The 22,225-nt window shown below is 31.9% G+C and overlaps 1 protein-coding gene across 1 annotated transcript in view; it reads left to right on the forward strand.

Annotated features, from left to right (window-relative positions):
• LOC131849172 (protein NDRG3) overlaps positions 1-22,225 on the forward strand; it is a 121,381-nt gene that overhangs the window by 91,551 nt on the left and 7,605 nt on the right. Inside the window, exons 5-8 of the mRNA XM_059199178.1 lie at positions 11,907-12,048; positions 16,168-16,314; positions 19,547-19,693; positions 20,268-20,366. Coding sequence (XP_059055161.1) covers positions 11,907-12,048; positions 16,168-16,314; positions 19,547-19,693; positions 20,268-20,366 — 535 coding nt within the window. The remainder of the gene's footprint in view (positions 1-11,906; positions 12,049-16,167; positions 16,315-19,546; positions 19,694-20,267; positions 20,367-22,225) is intronic.

Genomic DNA, 22,225 nt, shown 5'->3' on the forward strand with positions numbered 1-22,225 from the left:
AGCATCCTCAGTTATACATTGTTAACGTATCCCGCTAGGGACCTCGATTAAAGACAGATGAATAAAAATAACTATTATTGTATAATAGCTGTGACCGCGTAAATCCGTTCCGTAGTTTTTGAGTAAAAGAGTAACAAACATCCATCCATACTCACAAACTTTCGCGTTTATTGTATTAAAAAGATATATCTCAAGTATATTATTGTGTAAAGGTAAATTATAAGTTCATTTCTGGTATGTAATTAGAATGACTCTCAACCTGACCACTTAATGGTGAGTGATAATTGTCTCCTTCATTACCTCTACAAAAAGCAATACGGACAATGCGACAATCATGTGACGGTTGTGCAACTAACTAACATGTCATACCTTTTATCCTGTAATTAAAGATTACTGCCGTATATCACTTTATTAAATAAACCGCCGAAGTAGGTGAGCCTGGGTACCACCCACGCAGATTTTTTTATAAACTCTACCTCGGTCTTTTACTGCAGTAAAATCAGTCAATTTAACAACAAAATTCTCTGTAAAGATAAAAACAGTAAGCTCTTTATTTTTATTTGTTTTTATTTTAGAAATGTACATAATAATAATATTCTGTTTTGAATTAATAATATAAGCTGATTACTCTCGTTACGTCGTACTGTTAAGATGTACAATTATTAATATTTACAAATGGAAAGCAAATATAAAAGAATTAATGATCTATTTACAAAGGTATTTTTCATTACAAGCGCTCTCAAACGTATGAAAGAAATATTAGAATATTTATTTTCACAAAAACTTATAAATTATACATGTAGCTAGTTGATGATTTTTAGAGTTGTATACTGGTTAAAGAGAGTCATATGACCACAATAGTTCTAAACCTTAGCACCGGAGCAAAGAGATGAGGAAGACCTCTACTAACTAGGCAGTCTGTTATCAATAATGACCTAAAGAAAACTGAAATAAACGACACGACGACCCAGGACATATGTGCCTGGCGAAGGACTAGAAGAGCCGACACCAAACGGGAAAAGTGTAGACAGAGAGAGGGAGTTTTATGCTGGAATACTTATTAGAATACAAGTAATGGTCTGTCAAAAATGACACTGGATGTTATATAGTTATATGAAATATATAATTCAATATGATTGACAAACTCGAAAACAATGACACTAGTAGTATCTTATCTAATACTATTTACATCTTGCAGGATAGTACATGTTGGTTTTAAATCTGTTGAATTGTTTTATAAATATAATTTAAAATAAGAACCGCTGGAACAGAAATTTCTTAGAATATATTATTTTGGTTTTCAATAAGATGTTTGCCTAATGTTGCAAAAGCAACCGACTTGTGCTAATACTTAATCTGTGAGTTGACTTTATGCGAGACCCTTAGAGGATTTAAGAGATAATCAAAGACGCGACCCAACACCAACAAGACCCATTTCTTGTATGTCTTATTTGGATAATGGTATATCTCTAAATTAACAAATGCTTTTCGTTCTACGCGACTAACTTAGTGTACTGTATCGTAATATAATGACAGAATTCAGCCTAATTTCCCTGGGGAATCGGATGCTATTACTTCAATAGGTATGTCATTTTTGGCCTGATGGCCCAATGCAATTGAGCCCCGCTATATAAAAAAATTTGTTTCCTCCTTTCACGCAAGGAAAATAATCCACATTGGTCATTGGATACGTGCATTGAATGAAATAGATATATGGACATATATATATGGCAAATAAAAGGGAACTGAATGTTTTAAAATTCTCAAAAGTCATTGTCATTGTATTTTTGATAATGATTCACTATCAGTTGTAATTTTATTTAATACTATGAATTGTAATTTCTTTAATAGCTTAAAATTGGAAACAAATATCTAAACCATTTCATCTCTAGGTATGGCTCTTATATGAATTATTTAACATTTTTATACTATAAATTGTATTATTACAATGCTTAATAAAAAAATATTCCAAATGTGTCCTTTCTAAATTCTATTCACTATCAGATCACTTATTATATACCTACAACCTTGATTAAGGTACAACATCCTATTGATATAAAAACTAACTATGTCAATACTAAGTACCTACGTTTTATAAAAGCTTCTGTACTCTGCAATACTGTCTAACATAAAAAGTCTTTTAAACATTTTTCGACATTAATTCTCTTGCATTCCGAATCGAAATGTAGTCAATTAAATGCGACATTCGCTAATTTAGGTAGATGCAGTTTGCGACATCTATTTGTGTCTCTATCTTCCGTTTAGACAATGCCATCTACGTAATTAAACGAATTGCTGACTCGTAGCTGCAACCTATTATTTTATTTATAATACTAGTTGTTACCTGCGCTTCTGTTTCCTTTGTTTAAGGTAAAAAGAAATTTCATTAATATTCATCAGTTTTTTTAATGCTATTGGATTTGGCAAACAAGCTGATTGTCCACATGGTGATAAGTAGTAATTCATGCATGAGCCGCTTTCATCTGACACTCGTGATACAACTGATGCGTTGCTATTCCGCAGGACTAAGGTGTTATCTTTCATATAGTGTAATTTTATGTAAGAACTAGCTTTTGCCCGCGGCTTCGCTCGCGTTAATTTATCCCCTTAGGGGTGGAATTTATCAAAATCCTTTCTTAGCGGATACCTACGTCATAACATCTACCTGGATGCCAAATTTCAGCCCGATCCGTCCAGTGGTTTGGGCTGTGCGTTGATAGATCACTATGACAGTCACCTTTGAGTTATATATATTTAGATAAGTGAGATTGAGGTACCCACACAGGCTGCGAGAATCAACATGAAACCGTACGTATACGGTTTGCAGGCATTTGCAGTTAAGAAGGAAATGGCCTAATTTTTATCCAGGTCCATCATGATCAAGTGAATGAAGTCGCGTGTTGAAGCTTTGTGGCATGATAAACATCACATATATAATTGTACTGCGAGTGATGAGCGTGTAAATGAGAAGATAAAAGGTACCCGTCATGTATTCCCACTTCTGTAGCTGTTAAGCGTCTCTTATCTATTGTTCGGCGGCCTCGGTGGTCTAGCAGTTTAGTACACCGCCATTATTCATATGGTTGCGGGTTCGATTCCTCGCAAGTATAAACATTTGTATTAATGAGTATGACTATTTGTATAGGTCTGGGTGTTTATTATGTATAAGATGTATGTATTTCAAAAAATTGTAGCCATGTATTTACATCAGTTATCTAGTACCCATAACACAAGCTCTGCTTAGCTTGAAAATAGATGGGAATGTGTGAATTGTCCTGAGATAATAGAGAGATAAGAGAGAGTTTGTGTTGATAACAATTGTATGCCGCTTAGAGTTTGACCTGCAAAGGACATTGCTAGCACTTATCACTGATAATATCTTTCACATCGTTTCAGGAAGACAATTACATCCATTTGTAAAATACTTTTACCATTGAAATATACATTCCTTCAGAGTGACAAAATGTTCCATATGGGCGAATCCGTGTGATATCGCTAGATGATAAATATAATATTAAAATCTTGACAATATCCGTCTCTGAGTGGTGAATATATCAAAACAACAGTTTGGCTTGAGAACGAGGTGGTTATAAAGAGCCCACTTTGAGGTTTTTAGGTCAGGTCTCGGGTCTTAGAGACTTCACTTGCTGACATATTGTAAAACTTGCTAACTTTGCTTTTCGGTTTCGAGGTTGAATATAAAATTATATGAGCCTATTTATAATTTAATATTGTTAATAACTTGTGATTTTAAACCTGTGACCATTTTACACAACATTTGACATAACATTTTTCTAATTTCTAGAAACGTAGATAGGTATTCAGAATAATTACTATAATGTAGGTAATTTTATTACGTTGTTTATAGAGGGTGTTTACAATAAACATTTAATCTATTTTCGGGATTTTCAGATGTTTTATAAATATTCGTCAACGTTTCTGTAACAGAATCTTGATAGGTATTATATAACCTTTGATAATTCTCTCAATCTCTTCAATCTCACGTTCTGTATCGTAAGATACCCATCTTACATATGTTTTAGTAATATAAATGTACTAGCTGACCCGCGCAACTTCTTCTGCATCACACTCATAATAATATGTCGCCCAGTTTACATATATATATCATAATAACCTATGTGTTTTTCTGATGTATAAGCTATATTACTGTATAGTTACATTAAAATCCGTTCAGTAGTTTTTGCCTGAAAGAGTAACAAACATCCATCCATACTCACAAATTTTCGCATTTATAATATTAGTAAGATATTTTCATTTTCTCTAAAACCATTATACATATGTTCAATTCTCCTTGTTCAGCAACAATTATCTTCGAACTCAATTAATTCATTTCTCTTGAGTGCAATGGCAGAAAAAGTACAATGATTTTTAAAAAACACTATAACGTTCCGTTAATGGAAAAAGTTATACCCGTATATTACAACAAAGAAATATGGGTCGGAGCCATATGGTGTTATAGTTTCACATTAGTTTTTCTAACATTGTCAACCTCTGCATGCGTCACTTCGTGTATACGAGGTGTGACGGAAAAAAACGAAATTTGATATTTTTTTTCTTTAGGTAGTAGTAGGTTAGTACATAACGACTCCTCATCCCACTGATTTAATGATTATGTAATGTATATGGTCCATAAGAGTAAGGTAGAGTTGCAACTTCCACTGTACAATAATTAAAAATTTTTAAATTTGATTTCTTCAGTCTTATTGACTTTATTAAAATATCTATATTTGCTTTGCTCGGAATTTCAAAGTTGTATATAAATATACATAGTACACAACTTATTTCAGTCTATAATAATATACCTTACAAAGACTTAAAAATTTTTTTAGTATTGTACAGCGGTGTCGCGGTGTCGGTGTCGTGTGTGTGTACGTTCCCTCATAAAAAATCCACTTTCCCTGTATTTATAGGTACTTATAATATAGATATAAAAATCAATACTTGTTTGTTCATTTGTATTTTATGCACCACCTGCCTTCATAGTTGTGATAAAACTATGTCAACTTTTTTAATTATTCACACTTGCGTGAAGATTATAGGCAATTTAGTACAATTAACTTACAGTAAGTAGCATGCTTCGCTCCACAACATGAATGTAGAATATTCTACGGCAGTAATATGCCCGATACAACCTACATGTAAACGGTCTGTACACGACCCTAAAATAAGGGGCAGTGGTGGGGAGAACCCTGGATTACTTTCTACTCCGCTTCGTGTATATGGCAAATCATTATGGGCAATTATAGTACATGAAACATTGTTGCATTGTAACGAAATCGAGGTGGTACAATTGTTCGCCGACCGTTATACCCCATTGTAAATCAGGAGAAATATGTATATACATATTTCTTCTGATTTTACAATCGTGAGTAAACTTACAGTAATATTTGGTCGTTATACCAATTTATGTACAATATTGAACCGACATAGTTGTTATTAAAATGTTCATATTGTGTTTTTGGCATTGTTTAGGCGGTTATTAATAGACTATTCCGTGTACCAATAGTACGAGCACGGAAATGGATTCATATTTCATAATCATGCGAAAGTCAAGGCCAGCCAATGTATATTTTCGAAGGCCACAGTTAAATATTATGCAAAGGTTAATACGCCCTTAACGCAAATTATTGGGGACCGCATGCCTGCGGTGTATACGCTAATCAGTCGCTAAGCAACCACTACCAAATGTACAGTGAATTTATCTGCTGTATACAATCTCCGTCAGTTGATTATTTGATAGTTACGATCCATTGTTAAGCTATAATAATCGTTAACAATAACATAACTGCAGAAGCCATCAATACAATATAACACTACATTGTATACAGACTGCTAAAAGCGATACCAGACTCTTAAGTTATTATCTCATTATTCGACTCCGTAATAATTTACTCCACAAAGCTAAAATATGGGGTACTTATTTATTGAAAAGAATTTTCGGCGTACAATGTCTTTTGTAGATATTAAGTTCATACATTGTACCGTTGTATCTTATTATATATAATTACTATTTGTTTACAAGTAACAGTAAAAATAACATTCAACAATTTCATTAATACGTGAATAAAGTGTTAAATGTAAATAATATTTGTACTCATAAAATATTTTATAAATGAAATATTGGACGTATTATGATATTAATGTATTATGACTGTACAATTTTAATAATACTTTTTCATTAATTCAACGTGTATCAAATAACGGAATTGTTAAAATAAATGTAGAGTATTTTTTCCAGTTAAATTTTAACAAGATATTATAATATTTTATAATAATAATAGTGGCCCACCTCGGCTTCGCCGGATACTCACAACTTAGTGAGTTTTGTATATATTAACATAATATATAGTCTGTGTCACTCAGGAATAACTTATCTTTCAAACAATGAAAGAATTTCTCAACTCAGTGCAATGGCTTCGGAGTTTTCTTTGCTCATAATAAAACTTGCGCTCTCTCTTAATAATCTTAATATATAAAAATTTCGTATCACGTAGTTTGTTCGCGATGGAATTCTAAACTACTGAATCGATTTTGATGAAATTTTATATGTATACTCGGCGGGTCTGAGAATAGGTTGTTATCTATTTTTATACCCCGTAAGTGGAACCCAACATAGAAAAAAATACTTTATTTTTTTAACATAATTTATTTTTAATAATTAACATAATTTATTTAACCCAAAATTTTCACCCGTCTATCAGAAACCCCTATTTTTTTAATAACGATATTAATTTATATGGCATTACAACATTTGCCGGGAAAACTGGTATTAGTATACATAAAAATGTATTAATAAGTTAACACAAAAAATATATATTGCTTATACGTTGCATTAGATACCAATAGCGTCCCGTGTCTCATTAATTTATTTATTTCTTCATCTGGGACTTACTCTGTATGTATTTCTATTTATGTCTGCGTATAGAACGTGTAAGCTTAGTCACATCTGAACTTTAATGTCGTACAGAAAAACTTTTATGATCAAACAACTTTCACAAGTTCCACGAATTCTTAAAATAGACAGAGCGGACGATTTTTTCATATCTTAGGGATTATTAAACATTATTTAATGAAGAACGTCGTGGCCTAGTGGTTTAGTACCTCGACATACACCTAAATGGTGGAGAGTTCAAATCAGGCCGATACTAAAATCTGGTATTTTGTATTTCTCACTGCTCTCCAGTTATAGAAAGACCTATAGCAAACCAAAATTAAATCAGACAGACTGCAGTCGATTCGCCCCCTATTGCGTTTCAAATATACCGAAATATAGATATGTAACGAGTAGCATTCGCCACGCCACAATTAAGAATGCCTCTGACTACCCCATCTGGGTCGCTGTCGCGACTGTATATTTGTTTATTATATTGAATGAGATAAAGTCAACCAATAAAGATTTACTTTTGAAGAGTTGAGAGTAGTAGGCAAAGCGTAGAATTAACGTGCAAGGTATGTAATACTTTTAATTTTTACTTTGTTCTTTTTTTTCATTATATCCGTATTTACCTGCCGGAAAACATTTTTGTTATTTATATTTTAAATATTCTCGCTAACATTACTCCCAACATTCACTATTATATTAAATCCTTTGTTTGACAGAACCAATTTTCTGCATTTTATATCATATAGACATGTTTGTAAAATAGTTATGAAAAATGAATTCCTGTAGAACATTGTTAGCAGTTGCACGTCCGTTTTTAATTACTTTTCTGTCTGTTCTGACTGTTTTATTTTTTCGGCAAAAAATAGTCGCTGTTGAATTAAATAAAAGTATAAATACAGTCATTGTTAACGACGAAATATTGCATACTCGTTTTTAAATATAAAAAATGTGTATTGTAACTCTTCTACAGATTTGAATGTTGTATTTTACTGTCAATAATTCTGTTGTATATGTAATATGTATGCCTACTAGGCATTTAAGATCCATCAGAAGCGAAGAAATTTCCGGGTATTTTTTGCAGTTGCAGTTATCACAATATGCAATATGATCTCACTTTAGTTCTCACTTCAATATGATTTTTAAGGATTGGTACGTTGGGAGGCTGTGGTTGCATAAGCAGCCCAAAAGCATCCTTGACGAAGAGGCTTGTCTGTAGACTGTAGCGCCTCTTGTGTAGAAGTGTTTATTTAATACTTATACTAGATATGTTCTACAGGCAGCTCGTTTGTTACCGATGTGTTAAACATTATACACAAGTATACACACTCAAATACCTTAAGCTGGCTTAATTAAGTTACACTTAGATGTGAAACGGAAAGTAATAAAATGATAGTCGAATGTTTTCCCTAGCGAGGGTAGTTGAATAAACTCCACTAATGGGCCAACGTCGCGACAACCTGGCGCTCATTGTGCGCATGCTACATGCTACAGTTTCGTGACGTACACGAAATTAGATTTGTACTTATTAATAATGGACTTACCCTACAGCGGTAGTGATTAGTGTGTTTCTTGAAGATATTATACACTAAACATATTTCAAATAATGTTGAATTTAGTTGAGGGTGCAACCGATGGCTTGTAATAATGTGGTAGAAATTGTTCATGTATATAAGCGACGGTTGCCACTCTACATGACGTTTTACAAGTAGTAGAACGTCAGTAGTGCGTCAGTAGTATAAGTAGTTCTCATTTAATATATTGGCGAACGTGGGAGATGCTATCTTGCCCGGAAAAGGAGCTCCTCAGAGCTCATCCAACAGAATCTATTTATGTTTTCAAAGCGTCCAGGAAACTATTGAAATGTATACACAAATAGGCCCAGCCGTTTAGGAATTCGGTGACAAAGACGGATAGCAAAATTATATAATAAGATGTCAAGAATTTAAAGAATATATAAACTATTTGGTAGTGTTTTTAGCAATGCCTAATTTTTATATTTGAATAATATTTGTTCCGTTATTATTTGGGAAAGGTGGAATTGACGACGGCGGCCTAGTACCGCAGTGTTATGTAATGTTACCGCTCGATATGAACTGTATGTAGAATGGGACGGAGCGGAGCAATGGCGGCCAACTGACGTCTGGTCAGGCCAGTTTATGTCCCAAAGGACTTTGGTAAATCACTCACCGGAAAATTGTCTCACTAAGACATTCGCTGTCGTCGCGCTGTCAAATTATACTTTGTATTTCTAAAGTCTCCTTGAGGTTTTCCGTTTCTTAAGTTGTATTTTTAGGATAAACATCTTTTCTGAGATAATCTTTAGTGAGGTCTCGCTTTCAATTATCTGTTACACTAATCTTTTTTAAACTTATTCGATGGAATGTACTATGTTTTCAGATATCGGTTGAGTAGTCACTGCGGTAGATGTTTTTTTATATCTTAACCGTGTTATATATTACAAATGTACAGAAACTCTTAACTGACTAATGTAAAAGGTTTAATTACATAATAATAATAAACCAAGACAATTCGCACAGCGCCATCTAGTTACAAGGAACGCAGAGCTTGTGTTTTAGATACTAGACAACTAATATAAATACTTACTATATCTTTTGTAAATGCATACCTAAAACAAACAATCGTACTCATGAATATAAATGCCTACATAGTGCAAGGAACCGAACCCGCGAAAATAGAATCTAAAGTGGTGTATTAAACCGCGAAAACCCGCAACTATCGAATGTAAAGCGGTGTGCTAAAGCACTTGACTACCGAGGTTGTCGAGGTGTAGGTGCATATAACAATGATCATACAATGACCCGATTAGCAGTCTAGTTATCAGTGTGACTCAACCAGAAAATTATTCAACATTTTCCAAACATAACTTTTGTGGGCTCTGTTAATAATGAAGCTACATTACATAATTATATATGTATGTATATAGTTTCATCTCTGTTTATAAATTAATATTGATGATACATATGCAAGGACTAGTTTTAATCCCCGAATTCGTCCATATAATTTATATGTATTGATTGATCCCAACGTAAAGTCGTCTATGTCGTTCTCTGTGCCAAATAGTGCGCGCATGCCTAACGTAGGATGGTAAGTGCTATAAGGCACAATGATGCAAAAAATCACTAACATTTCCATTTTTAAGTACATATCTTTGTTCTTGGATTACAAGCACTAGATTCATACTTCCAGGATATTAATAAATGGAATGTAAATTTGCAAATTGCATTTACTCTTCAGTATTTATTTGCTTTATAAACAGCTTCGTTCGGGCGCTGCATTCTTGCTTATATAAGAGACGACGTTCATTTGCTGCATTGTTATATAACAGATTCGATATGACAAAGATGCATAATACCTTCTCTTTTAAAATATGAAATTTTCATTTTAAATATGACTATTATATAGTTAAACAAAGAGGTCTATAGTTAATAGATCTATTATAGAATTAAAGAAAGTGCATGATAAGAAAAATACTGCAACATGGCGGTAATATTGTCTAAAAATCGCACAATAAAATTTGTATTTCCTGTGTAATTATGCTAACAGAGGACGCTATGTTTACCTCTGGTGAAACTGCAAAAGACGTTTAAGAATTGTTATATCTAGGAAATGTAACGTTCTTATTTATTCTTTTGGCGCATAAACTTGTCTTTTTACAAATTAGAATTTTATTACTTCCCCGTTGCGGTAATCTAGTTTTAGTCTGAAAATTTATATCAAATGGTACCCGCGATATTGCGTGCGATGTTGTGATGACGTCATAATTATGGGTATTCTATACTATTTTTAGGCTTGAGGCGATAATCAATACTAAATCCCCAATGTAATGTCCTGGAAATAAAGCACCTAAGTTTAAAGAAACTGGGAAAAGTTACCTAATATATGTATGTAATATAAAATTATGTTAGCCAACTCCTAAATATAAAAAATCTAGTATGATATACTTTGTTATGTAACAACACGGTTATTACTAGTTTGGTATATTTACATATGGTTCAATATTAGTATAATAGTTTGTTTGATAAATTCCAAAATTTCTACAAACACATGCCCAAACTTTTTATGTAATCAATATTTTTTATTATAATACTCACTACATAGTTAATTATTGTTACCCTTTGACCAGATGCGTGTCTAATCTGTCTTCTACATTCTTAGACTGGAACCGATCACTATATAAAGATAACTGTGTATGTTCCTATATGTTCATAAAAATCTTAACTTATTTCCAAAAAACAGCAATATTCATAATATTAATACTAGATTTAAAGACAAACTTGCTGTCCCCAAGTATCGTTTAGAAAAAGTCAATAGGTCTTTTATGGAAATAGGTATAAAATTTTACAATAACATACCAAAGGATATATTGGAATTACCCTTAAATAAATTCAAAACATCTGTTAAATCATATTTACCGAGCAAGGCCTATTACTCACTAAACGATTACTTGAATGACGAGCGTGCATGGCAATAGTTTTCATGTTCGGGATTTTCATTTAATGTTAGACATAGACACCTATATACCTATGCATTGTAAATAAACTGAATTTAAAAAAAAAAGTAATTCAATTGAGTTTCTTGCCAGTTCTTCTCAATTGGATCTATATACCGAACTGGACGGTAGGGAAAAAAATTCTAATGTAAAAACTTGACGTTCATAAGCGGCTAAAATGTCCTACATGAATAAATGATTTTTGAATTTGAATTTGAATTTTAGGGCGGCTGGACTATCTTTTATTTCTTGTTCATTATAATCAATTATTTTTTCTTTTTGTATATTAATTCACTATATTTTCAGTAAGAAGAAGAAAATATTCTTTATTTCATTTTCTTGTTTTTTAGGTTTATTTTTGTCATATGAACCTTATGAACAGATAACTAAATGATACCCCTGGATACGAAAAGATTATTACGTTTCACATTGCTGTTACATAAACTATTAAAGTAAAATATATGCAAGATATATTTTATCATATTGTTTCAGTTACCTGTACCCATCTATGGACGAGTTGGCCAACCAAATAAACTACGTGTTGGGACATTTCGGCATTAAAACCTTCATCGGATTTGGTGTAGGTGCTGGCGCCAACATCCTGGCGAGATTTGCGCTCGTACATCCCCAAAAGGTAAGTTTTATTATAAGAGAGAAGAACTTTTAAGACCAGTGACGATAGTTTAGCCGGTATTCTGCTCTTTGGGAATTCAATGTTACCGAAAACTTTATTACAGTTATTATAATTTAATAAATAAATTATTGACCGATTTCGTGCAATTGAGATTAATCAGCAAGAATATCCTTACAAATAAATATATAATTTACGAAATACTTTAATATTAAATTTCGAACGTAAAAAACAATAAAATACAACAGAATAGAAAAGGTCTCCATTTTTTATTATTCTATTGAAATTACAAACTATTGTTGTATACTCGAAGCGTCTAACAGGAGAGGAAAATAAAATAAAAAATACTGTCAATTAAGAACTTCCTCCTTTTAAAAGTGTATTGAAAAATTATACTCGTATTTATTACACAAAGATTTTCCACGATGCTACCCTATTGTTTGTTTTTGACGGGACAGCGTCAGCGTAGCGTTGCTACAAAGCGTATTGTTTTCGTGTTTTAACGTTATTTTCTTGCTAAGAATATTATATTACATTACACATAAACTTACCATATTGTTATTATCATCGACGCAAAATTGTGTAATACATTTATAACAATAAAATTTACACTGAATTTTGAGTAAAGTATACCACAATACATTAATGAAGACCGCATATAAATCGATTCAAACTCAAACTGAAAATTATTTATTAACATTGGATCTGTTGGCCTCTTGTACATGTTTTTTACCATTATCCCTATCGTAACAAAAACTTACTTGACTTGACTTGAATTTATTAAAGAACTCTAACATGTATTTAATTGAAATGGTGAATTAAATTGTAGTACGAAATTAATTATTTTATTCAATCATTAACTACCTAACGATTTTGTGGTAACAAATTGTTTTCCAATATCACTATATATTATTATCCAATAAATGGGTATTGGTTTTTATTACATGTAATTATATTATGTATAATTATATAATTTCGTACAAACTGACAATTTATATTAGGGACCGATATATGAAACCACTAAACCGCAAGGCTTTCACTCGCAGTTATTACTACGAGACATTTAACATAGCTAAATTGTCTATATTCATTATACTACACAACAGTATACACCTCATATTCATTCGCAACCTTTACTCTGAGGGGATCGGAACGACCTTTATACCTGAAAATGTCACAATGTCTTTATGTTTCAGCTAAGTACAAGAAAGTGGATTATATTTTAAATAATTCGACGTATATTCTGTTTTTAAGTTCTATATTTAGTATTTATTCATTCATTGTCGTTATAGAAAATAGAACTCTATTTTCTCTATGTATTTTGCCTTAAAACAATAATGTAAAAAATAAATAGAATAGGGATGTTTGATCCTAATTGAGTATATTACTATTGTTGTATTACTATTTATTGCTAATTTGTATAACAAAAAACTCGGTAAAACATTTTTTAAATGCTACTTAAATAAAAACAGCATTTTACAAACAATTTGTGAAATGATAAAACGCCAAATTAATATGTTCAGCTTCATTTGTAATAGGCTTTTGTTTTTCATCTCGTTTATTAATTATGCTATCTTATGGAACGTATTAAAAAATATTTCAGCTAGCTAGGGTGTGCTATTTATTTAACTTAGGTGACCATACATATGAATACTTGTTAATTAGTGGTGGCAAGTTTACGCTGCATAGTAAACTCTCTGGCGTATAGTGTACTGTGCTAATGTAGTTTATAACTTCATCAGGGTAGTAGAAAATATCTTGTTCTCACTATGTTGTAAAATTGGCTCAGGCAAAATTAAAATGAACGCCTTTTTCGCACTTAGTCCTTATTTACGTCGTGATATTCCATAAATAAGATATGATGTCTATTAGTGCGTGAAATAATACCTATTAGTACATGTAAAGGAAATTGCCAGTATAATAGTAATTGAGTAGTTCTTCATATAGTTAATAAAATATTCCTGATATGAGTGTTAAAAAAATTGGAGACCAATTGACTAAACTTGCAAACCGATTCTGTTAACGTGTGCCTATATTTAACTATTCCTATTGTTCTATTATATATAGAATAGTTAATAGAACCATATGAATATTTTCGTTACTTCAACACAAAGAAATTCCGTATGCATGTTCTACCGAATAATATTTTCGACAAAATAAGGATACTTTTTTATATTTTTCCCACCTGGGCGATATTCCATCGTGAATGCTTAACTTAAATGTTTTATGCGTTATTTTATATATTTTTTGTACGTGGTCTCGCGGAACCGGGTCAACTGTCGTAAATATCACTATTCCTAGCGACAAACATTTAGGCTAGCAGCTTGAGTATTTTACGACATGAATTCACATGTTTTTAGTTCCTGTACTTTTTAATATTTACCCATACAACGTGGATGTGAGAAACTTGTCTTTAGAATGTTTATAATTTATTTCTTTTATATTTGTAAAACGAGCAAAAACTATGTATTTTTTACGAAATTTACGCGAATGTCTGAAAGGTACGGATAGCTTATATAGAAAAGATATCTTTTTTATAAAGATACTTAAAAATCATTAAAAGAAATACACAATCATGCGACTGTCACAATTAATGTGAATGTGAAAATATCGTACTTTTAAGTACTTTTAAGCCACTAAGCGACCGCTTTTACATATCGGAAACAACCCATGTTCTAAATCTATCGTTTAAATGACGTTTGATCGAACCTATAGTAAATCAAGACGATAGATAGACGACAGTAGTCAATCTAATATGAATAATAAAAATTAAAACTGAATTATGTGTATACAAGTAATCTATTTTATAAATGACTTCCTAGCCGTAAAATCAGGTTCTTGTCAGAGCGGAACGTACGGTTAATGGCGTCTCCAATTGCAAATTCTATAGCGGACGTTTAATTTTAATGGAACACAGACAGGTAATAACCGGCACTCTATTTGAATATTTTGAGGGCGTTGTGGCATAGTGATTTACTACTTTGATGTTAAAAACTTTACATCTCAACTTGTATGTCCGAATGACTCTAAAACTTTAAATATCAAATCAAATTAATCCGATTTCCGTTTTCACCATCAAAAGATTCGACTGATTTCCGGCAATTTGTGAAAATTGTTGTGTTTATTCCACATCTACTACAGTGGTCAATGTCAAACCAAATCTAGGATAACAATGTTGAAAGTATACAGCTACTTGAATATTTTGCGTCGATGGCCACACCTCTTCATTGTATACCTAAATCTACTATTAGCTGATTAGCCAAATATTGTAATGCAGAAGTGGTATTAATCACGCAAGTGGCTACCAGGTAATATTAGTATATTATACGCTTATATTAGTATACCTGTAGGTAATCCATATCCCAGTATATTCCTGTTAAGTGCTAAGTTTATAAATAGATACGACCTAATTAATGGTTACTTCTAATTTGTGGCCTGCGACGGAAAGGTAAATAGTCCATATAAAAGAGTCCTTTCATTTTTATTACAGTAAAAATAGTTCATGTTTTACACAATACTTTGTTTAAAGCCATATTTGTAAAGTGTAGGTTTAAATGACAAATTAAATTTGTATGGCATATCGATTACTTAGATTGTCTATTCTCTGCGCAGTCAATAGTAACTATTTCGTCAATTTAACATTTAATGATTTCTGAGTTAAGTATAATCAAATATACTACTAACATTTTAAAAAGAGAGAGCTGGTTTTGTTGTAATTTTTTTATCTCCGAATTTTTACACTGTTTATAACGTACCTTATTCAAAAGTATAACATACATCAGTACGATGTACATGGGATAGTCAGAGTGACTATTAAATGTGGACGTTGTAGTGTATGCTATATTTCACAAGCTCACATTTTGTCGGATATACATCAATTAAATTCAGAACTAAAAACCTACCTCTGTCTCTCGGATTAATTTCCTTCATTGATTCCAACTTAAGATTCATATGCGGATAGTAACATTAGCCCATGCAGCAGAGATATTTTTTATGTAATCTATACAACCATTGGTTATATATTGGGCTTCTAGTCGTGTAGCCTTACAAAATTATAACTATAAATTATGTCTCTTAATTAATTAATTTCTAATCCATACTTATTATAAAATCGTATTACAGGTCGACGCTCTAGCCCTGATAAACTGCTCGTCGAACCAAGCCGGCTGGATTGAATGGGGGTACCAGAAGATGAACAGCCGCTCGCTGCGCTCACGCGGCATGACTCAGACGGTGCTGGATTATCTCATGTGGCATCACTTTGGACGGGTATGATACCATTTTTATTATAATCCATAAAGTGTGATTTTCTCAAAATTTTAACTGGTCTTCTGAAGTGTATATTTATACCCAAAATTCGGATAATTTACGAATTTAATAACTTATTTGGGAAATTTCACTTGTTAATATTAACGTGCTATATGTAATTTGATTGTGATGTGGATTATTTTTCTTTTAATTGCTTGTTTCCTGGATACTGCGCCTTATAATAGAGTTAATGTAACTTAAATAATCTTTTGTTTGTAAACCAAATAAAGTGAAACAAACACAACATTTTAAATAACACTTACCGCAATACATTAGGAAAAATCGCACCCAAATCCATAAGCAGATTGTGAGATTAATACGTACAGACAAAAGAAATTCTGAGAATCATTGCTTTGGGTTGATGAAGTCATCTAATAATAGTTTCTGTCTGCATATCTTCCTTATGACAAAAAGTATTATTGAGGTTGTTTAACAAGATAATAGGTCCCCGCTGTTATATTTTTATTATATGTTTATAATCTACATATATTTATAGAATATTCTCCGATATTATATCAAAGTTGTGTTTGCTAACGGATTGAATAATTACGCAGAGGTCCTATCCATGGCCTATATCCAGCCAATTACTTGTTGGAAATTGTGACTAAAGTAATTAAGTTCGGGAGGCTCTCGTCGCGTTTGAGGAACCTAATCGAATTTTCGTGTCAACGCGTAATATCACATAATACCATCAAATTTACATTAAGCCATTTTACAATTTATATCGCCCTTAAAATGTTTTAATTTTTTATTATAATTTGTCTATTATTATTAATAATAAAAAATATACTACGTTTATAAAAAAAATGTATAAATATACACTTACAGTGAAAAATTAAATTCGAAACCATAAATGGAACCAGAGAAGCGACTATACAGAAATAACGTAACGTGTAAAATAAATATTTTTTATGCCTTTATTTTATACAGAAATAACTTATGTGTAGTATTATCGTAAGATTATTAAATAAAAATAAAATGTTATAAAGAATTACTGCTGGTGTTTTAAAATAAATGTTGGTATTCTTTCAAATTAATAATAAAACAGTTTATGGAAATGTTTGTTGACCGTGAGATGACACTTTGTGAATGATGTTTCACTATTTACATTGTTGGTCTCGTATTTCATCCTCGACTATAATATATTAATTTAAAATATATTTTTATATGAATATCTACTTTTGTTAGTCTGTGTCCTTAATATACATATAATTATTCTGTATGTGTGGTTGTGAACTAACTCTTTTTTACCTATTTGGATGAAATTTTTGTTTATATTGGGTTCCTGAATTTTCTGAAAATATAATTAGCCGGTAGGTGGCACTTTTTTTCCGCACAGGACCACGTCTGTCCGGTTCATTAATAATAATAATAATAATATATTTATTTGTCAGAATATGGTATGTACAATGGTGGTAAGTATATATAATATATGTTTCATCATATTCTGCTGTTTCCAGCGTACAAATATTAAATCAATCAAGTCATTATAAATTCTAAATATTACTCATTCACCATAACTTCTTACTTTAAAAACATTATGGAATATAATAGAATGTCAATATTTCATTAATTGTCAACATTTTATTTTAATTCTAAATAATTCAATTGATTGATACTATTTCGAAATACATCACAATCACATTACTAGCCGTTATTTGTCATTAAGAAATTCATCAATTGAATAATAACATTTTTCCAGTATCCATGAATATACGCGTTTTTACTCTTATACTTCTATTTTGGAATAAATTTAATTTATTCAATAGATTCCTGTAATATTTATGACTATTCTGATACTCGCTACGATTAGTTAATATTTATATATAATTTATAATTATATTTTTACTCTATGTGCATTGTGTTTATCCACACTACTGCACCTACAACTAATCTAATCTATATGCATGATTGCATTACTGGCCATGCGAATGCAAATGTTCTATGTAATATTCTCAACGAGATTGTGTTACGAATAGCTTAATGTTGTTTCCATATAAATAAGCTTCGATGCATTTCACCGCGCAATCTGTACTATATCGCTTCATTGACTTTACATTACTCTTATTGACTGTTTTTGTGTAGCCATGTGTGTATTGATAATTTAAGCTTTTAGACTGTAATTAAATGTCTATGTATTACATAGTCCTGTGTTGCTTTGCGTTTTTTCTTGAAAGCAATTTCAACCCTTATAGTTGTACCTTGTATGCAAACTAACTTGGCCGTGTCTAATTTATTTTATGCACTTGCTAATGTCATATTTTTTATATGTGGGAGGTTACATAATTTTTATTAGAAACTAGTTGTTGCTTGCGACTCTGGAGTGCTTTTTTGAGATGTAATATTACCTATATTTATCGTCGGGATACATTTATTTTCTGTCAAATTTCATTGAGTTCCGTTCAGTAGCGAAAATCTAACATAACACTTTCACTTATATATTAGTATGGATTTACATTTATAATATTCGTATACTTATTGTTTATTTATTTACTCAAGGAAGTAAACATTAGTTTTTTAACGTACTTTAAACTGTAAATTTTAGTAATTATTTATCTCTACAGTTTTATCAGTAACACATGATTAAATAAATAATGTAATAGTATAATATTTATTATAACATTAATGATTATGCTATTCCAACTGAAGCATGTATTTCATTATTATTTTTAGAATAGCAAAATTCTATATATATATTTATTGGCTAAAACAGCACTTATTAGTAATATTTGCCAATGCATTAGCAATGCTATTTGTTTGTAATCTTTTCTTCTTATTCTGAGTCTTTAATTATAACATCACATCAAGGGACTGCTGTGATTTTAACATTGCTATTTCATACAGTAACACAATCTGCGTATACTATTTGTTTATTATTTTCTCAATTATTTGTATATTATTTTCTCTATATCAGTAAATTTCTTTATTGATTATTAATTTCTGACAGAGTTTGTTGTCTATTATTAAATTTGCGTTTGTAATGGATGAATATTGAATGGTTCACCAGCCCACTCTAACGGCTGCCTAGGGTATCAGTGGACGATGATAGCATGAGTAGGCACGTCAGGTATGGTGGCAATTCACCAAGATTAACATCGATGATGAGCAGTACAATTGCTTGAACTGGATCACTAGTCTCCATTAGTCCGCCGCCTATATCAGCCATGTCTGAACAGTATTTGTCTCTTTCTAGTCCTCGGAGGAGCGCAACCACGACCTGAGCCAGATGTACCGCATGTACTTCAGCCGCAATGTGAACCCGACCAATCTGTCGCTGTTTATTGATGCCTACGTGCGTCGTTCGGACCTCGGGATCAATCGTGAAGCGGACACCATCAAGGTAATTGTCATTGAACATTAAGTACATATATTACATACAATATATATATATATATTTATATTCTTTTAAGGGAAGTTTTTTATTTAAGGTACATACGGGCCATCCAAAAACTAGGGAGAGGGTAGTATCAGAAATGTGTACAGGGGTAGAGTTAAAATAGACATTAAATTCATGTGACGTAATCTATTGAGCCCGCCAATATAACTTTTTGGTTTGAATACAAAAATGTTATACGGATCAGAAGATATAAGATCCGTGTCAGGCGGGCCAGTCAGCCCTCGGGTGCAGAAACTTTTAAAGATAGTGTTTGACGGCCTCGATGATCTAGCGGTTTAGCACATCGCTTTACTTCCGGTCACGGGTTCGATTCCTCGCACGATGCAAACATTTGTATTCGTGTGTATGATTGTTTGTATGTATCTACGAAAAAATATATATAAATGTATATGTATCACACTAAAACCCATAAGACAAGCTTTGGCTAGCTTAACTTGGGTCAAGACGGCGCTGTGAAAATTGTACTGAGATTACTATTATTATTGTTGTAACATTTTGCCATCAATACTTTTTCCAGGTTCCCATCCTGAACATCACTGGCGCTCTGTCGCCTCATGTGGATGACACGGTTACTTTCAATGGCCGTCTCAACCCATCTAAGGCGACTTGGATGAAGGTAATGTGTCATTGACCTGACATTTTTTTTTCAACACACTTGCTCGTAAAGTGGATCTTATCTCACCGGTTTTCGATACATAAAGCAATTAATAAAACACGCGTTCATTATAAACCCAAAGAATGAAGTTATATTCCATAACATCAATATTTGCAATTTCTTTTATCAAATTTCGAACGTACTGATTTTAAAACGGCGGTATACCAACAGTTTGTAAAACAGATTTATAGTTGAGTGTATATAAAATAAAGTGTGCTGAAAAACGTCGTACAATATACGTGCATATTTAACACACTGGGCTCTATGATGTCGTCGCCTTCAACTCGAAATCGACCTCGTTATATTTTTGACTAATTCGATGACAGAAACGCCTATAACAAATCAAATTCGTCTGCAAGAATGGACTATATTTTCACTTAACTGCATTCAAGTATATACCCAGCAAATTGTTACGTTCAACACAACACCGATAGTCCTCACTACCCTTCTCACCTCTACGGCCTTCGACGGTCTAGCTTAATCGCTAGACCGTCGAAGGCCGTAGAGGTGAGAAGCACATCGGTTGACTTCCGATGGTCGCGACATCGATTCCTCCCACGGTAGGGGAGCGGGGGGCACATTGTTACAATTTTTAGATAAATGTTAATATGACAAAAGCTATGAAACAAATTATACATTGGATTACTTACAAAGTTAGTATGTCTATTTAGCTATTAAAATATGACAGAAAATTGATTAAAATGTATGTAATTTTTTCACGATGGGAAATTTAACTAAACAAGTCGATTGTAACATCTTACCCCCCAATTGGGGCTAGTTGTTACATCATCGGGGCACGATGTTACGGTAGATAAATAAACACAATCATTAATTATACATATTTTTTTATTATTATTTTAAAACATTATAAACAATAGACATCATTTTAAACAGTCTTGTAACATTTAAAACCAGGAAACCAGTCCTGCCCAGCCATATTATTTTTATATCAACTGGGGGGAATATTTTTTAAATCGAGTTTTATAGAAATAGTAATAGAAATAGAAATAATCTTTATTCAAATAAACTCATTACAAGCACTTTTGAATAGTCATATTTTGATTCTACCACTCATTCGGAATGCAGATTCATCACAAGAAGAATGAGCAACAAACTTGTGTGTTGCTCTTTTTAATAGATGTTTTTTTATATAAATAATTACAGTATAACACGCACTCATTATTAGTGTAATTAGATAATATTGTCAGTGCTATGGATTTGAAGTTTTTCTATAAAAACATTATTATCGTTAACGAATTCTTCAATTTTATAGTAAGCTTAAGCGTAGTTGTTACATGTAACAACTTACCCCAAACAATTGTAACTACTTGCCCCATGATACGTTTTTTAATATAAATTGAAGTCATCATTAATGTATATCAATATCAGAATAAAATAATATTGCAAATTCAAGGTAGATATGTAATGAACGTTCAAGGTTAAAAATTTTGAGGAAATAAAAGATATAGACATCAGGAATCAAAAATTTCGTAAAAGATTTTTTTACTTACTTGGTTGAAATCGAGACACATGCACACAACCTAGCTCCTTGGCGCTTGGCGGGTCATTGATAGTTTTTATCTAGTGCACGACGTTATAACAACACAAATGAGTCAAATTATATCCATCAAAGAGTTTAAAATCCCGGTAAAAACGCGTGTAACTTCCTACCCCTGTAACAACATGCCCCCCGCTCCCCTACTAACATTTGTATTAATAAGTATGATTGTTTGTGTCATCTGGATGTCTTCTATGTATATTATTAATGTATTTACAGAAGTATATGTATATCTTAAGTATTTATGTCAATTGTCTAGTAA

This window comes from Achroia grisella, unplaced genomic scaffold (genome assembly GCF_030625045.1).
Source record: "Achroia grisella isolate CSIRO2021 unplaced genomic scaffold, CSIRO_AGI_Agris_v1 utg640, whole genome shotgun sequence".
NCBI classification, from domain to species: domain Eukaryota; kingdom Metazoa; phylum Arthropoda; class Insecta; order Lepidoptera; family Pyralidae; genus Achroia; species Achroia grisella.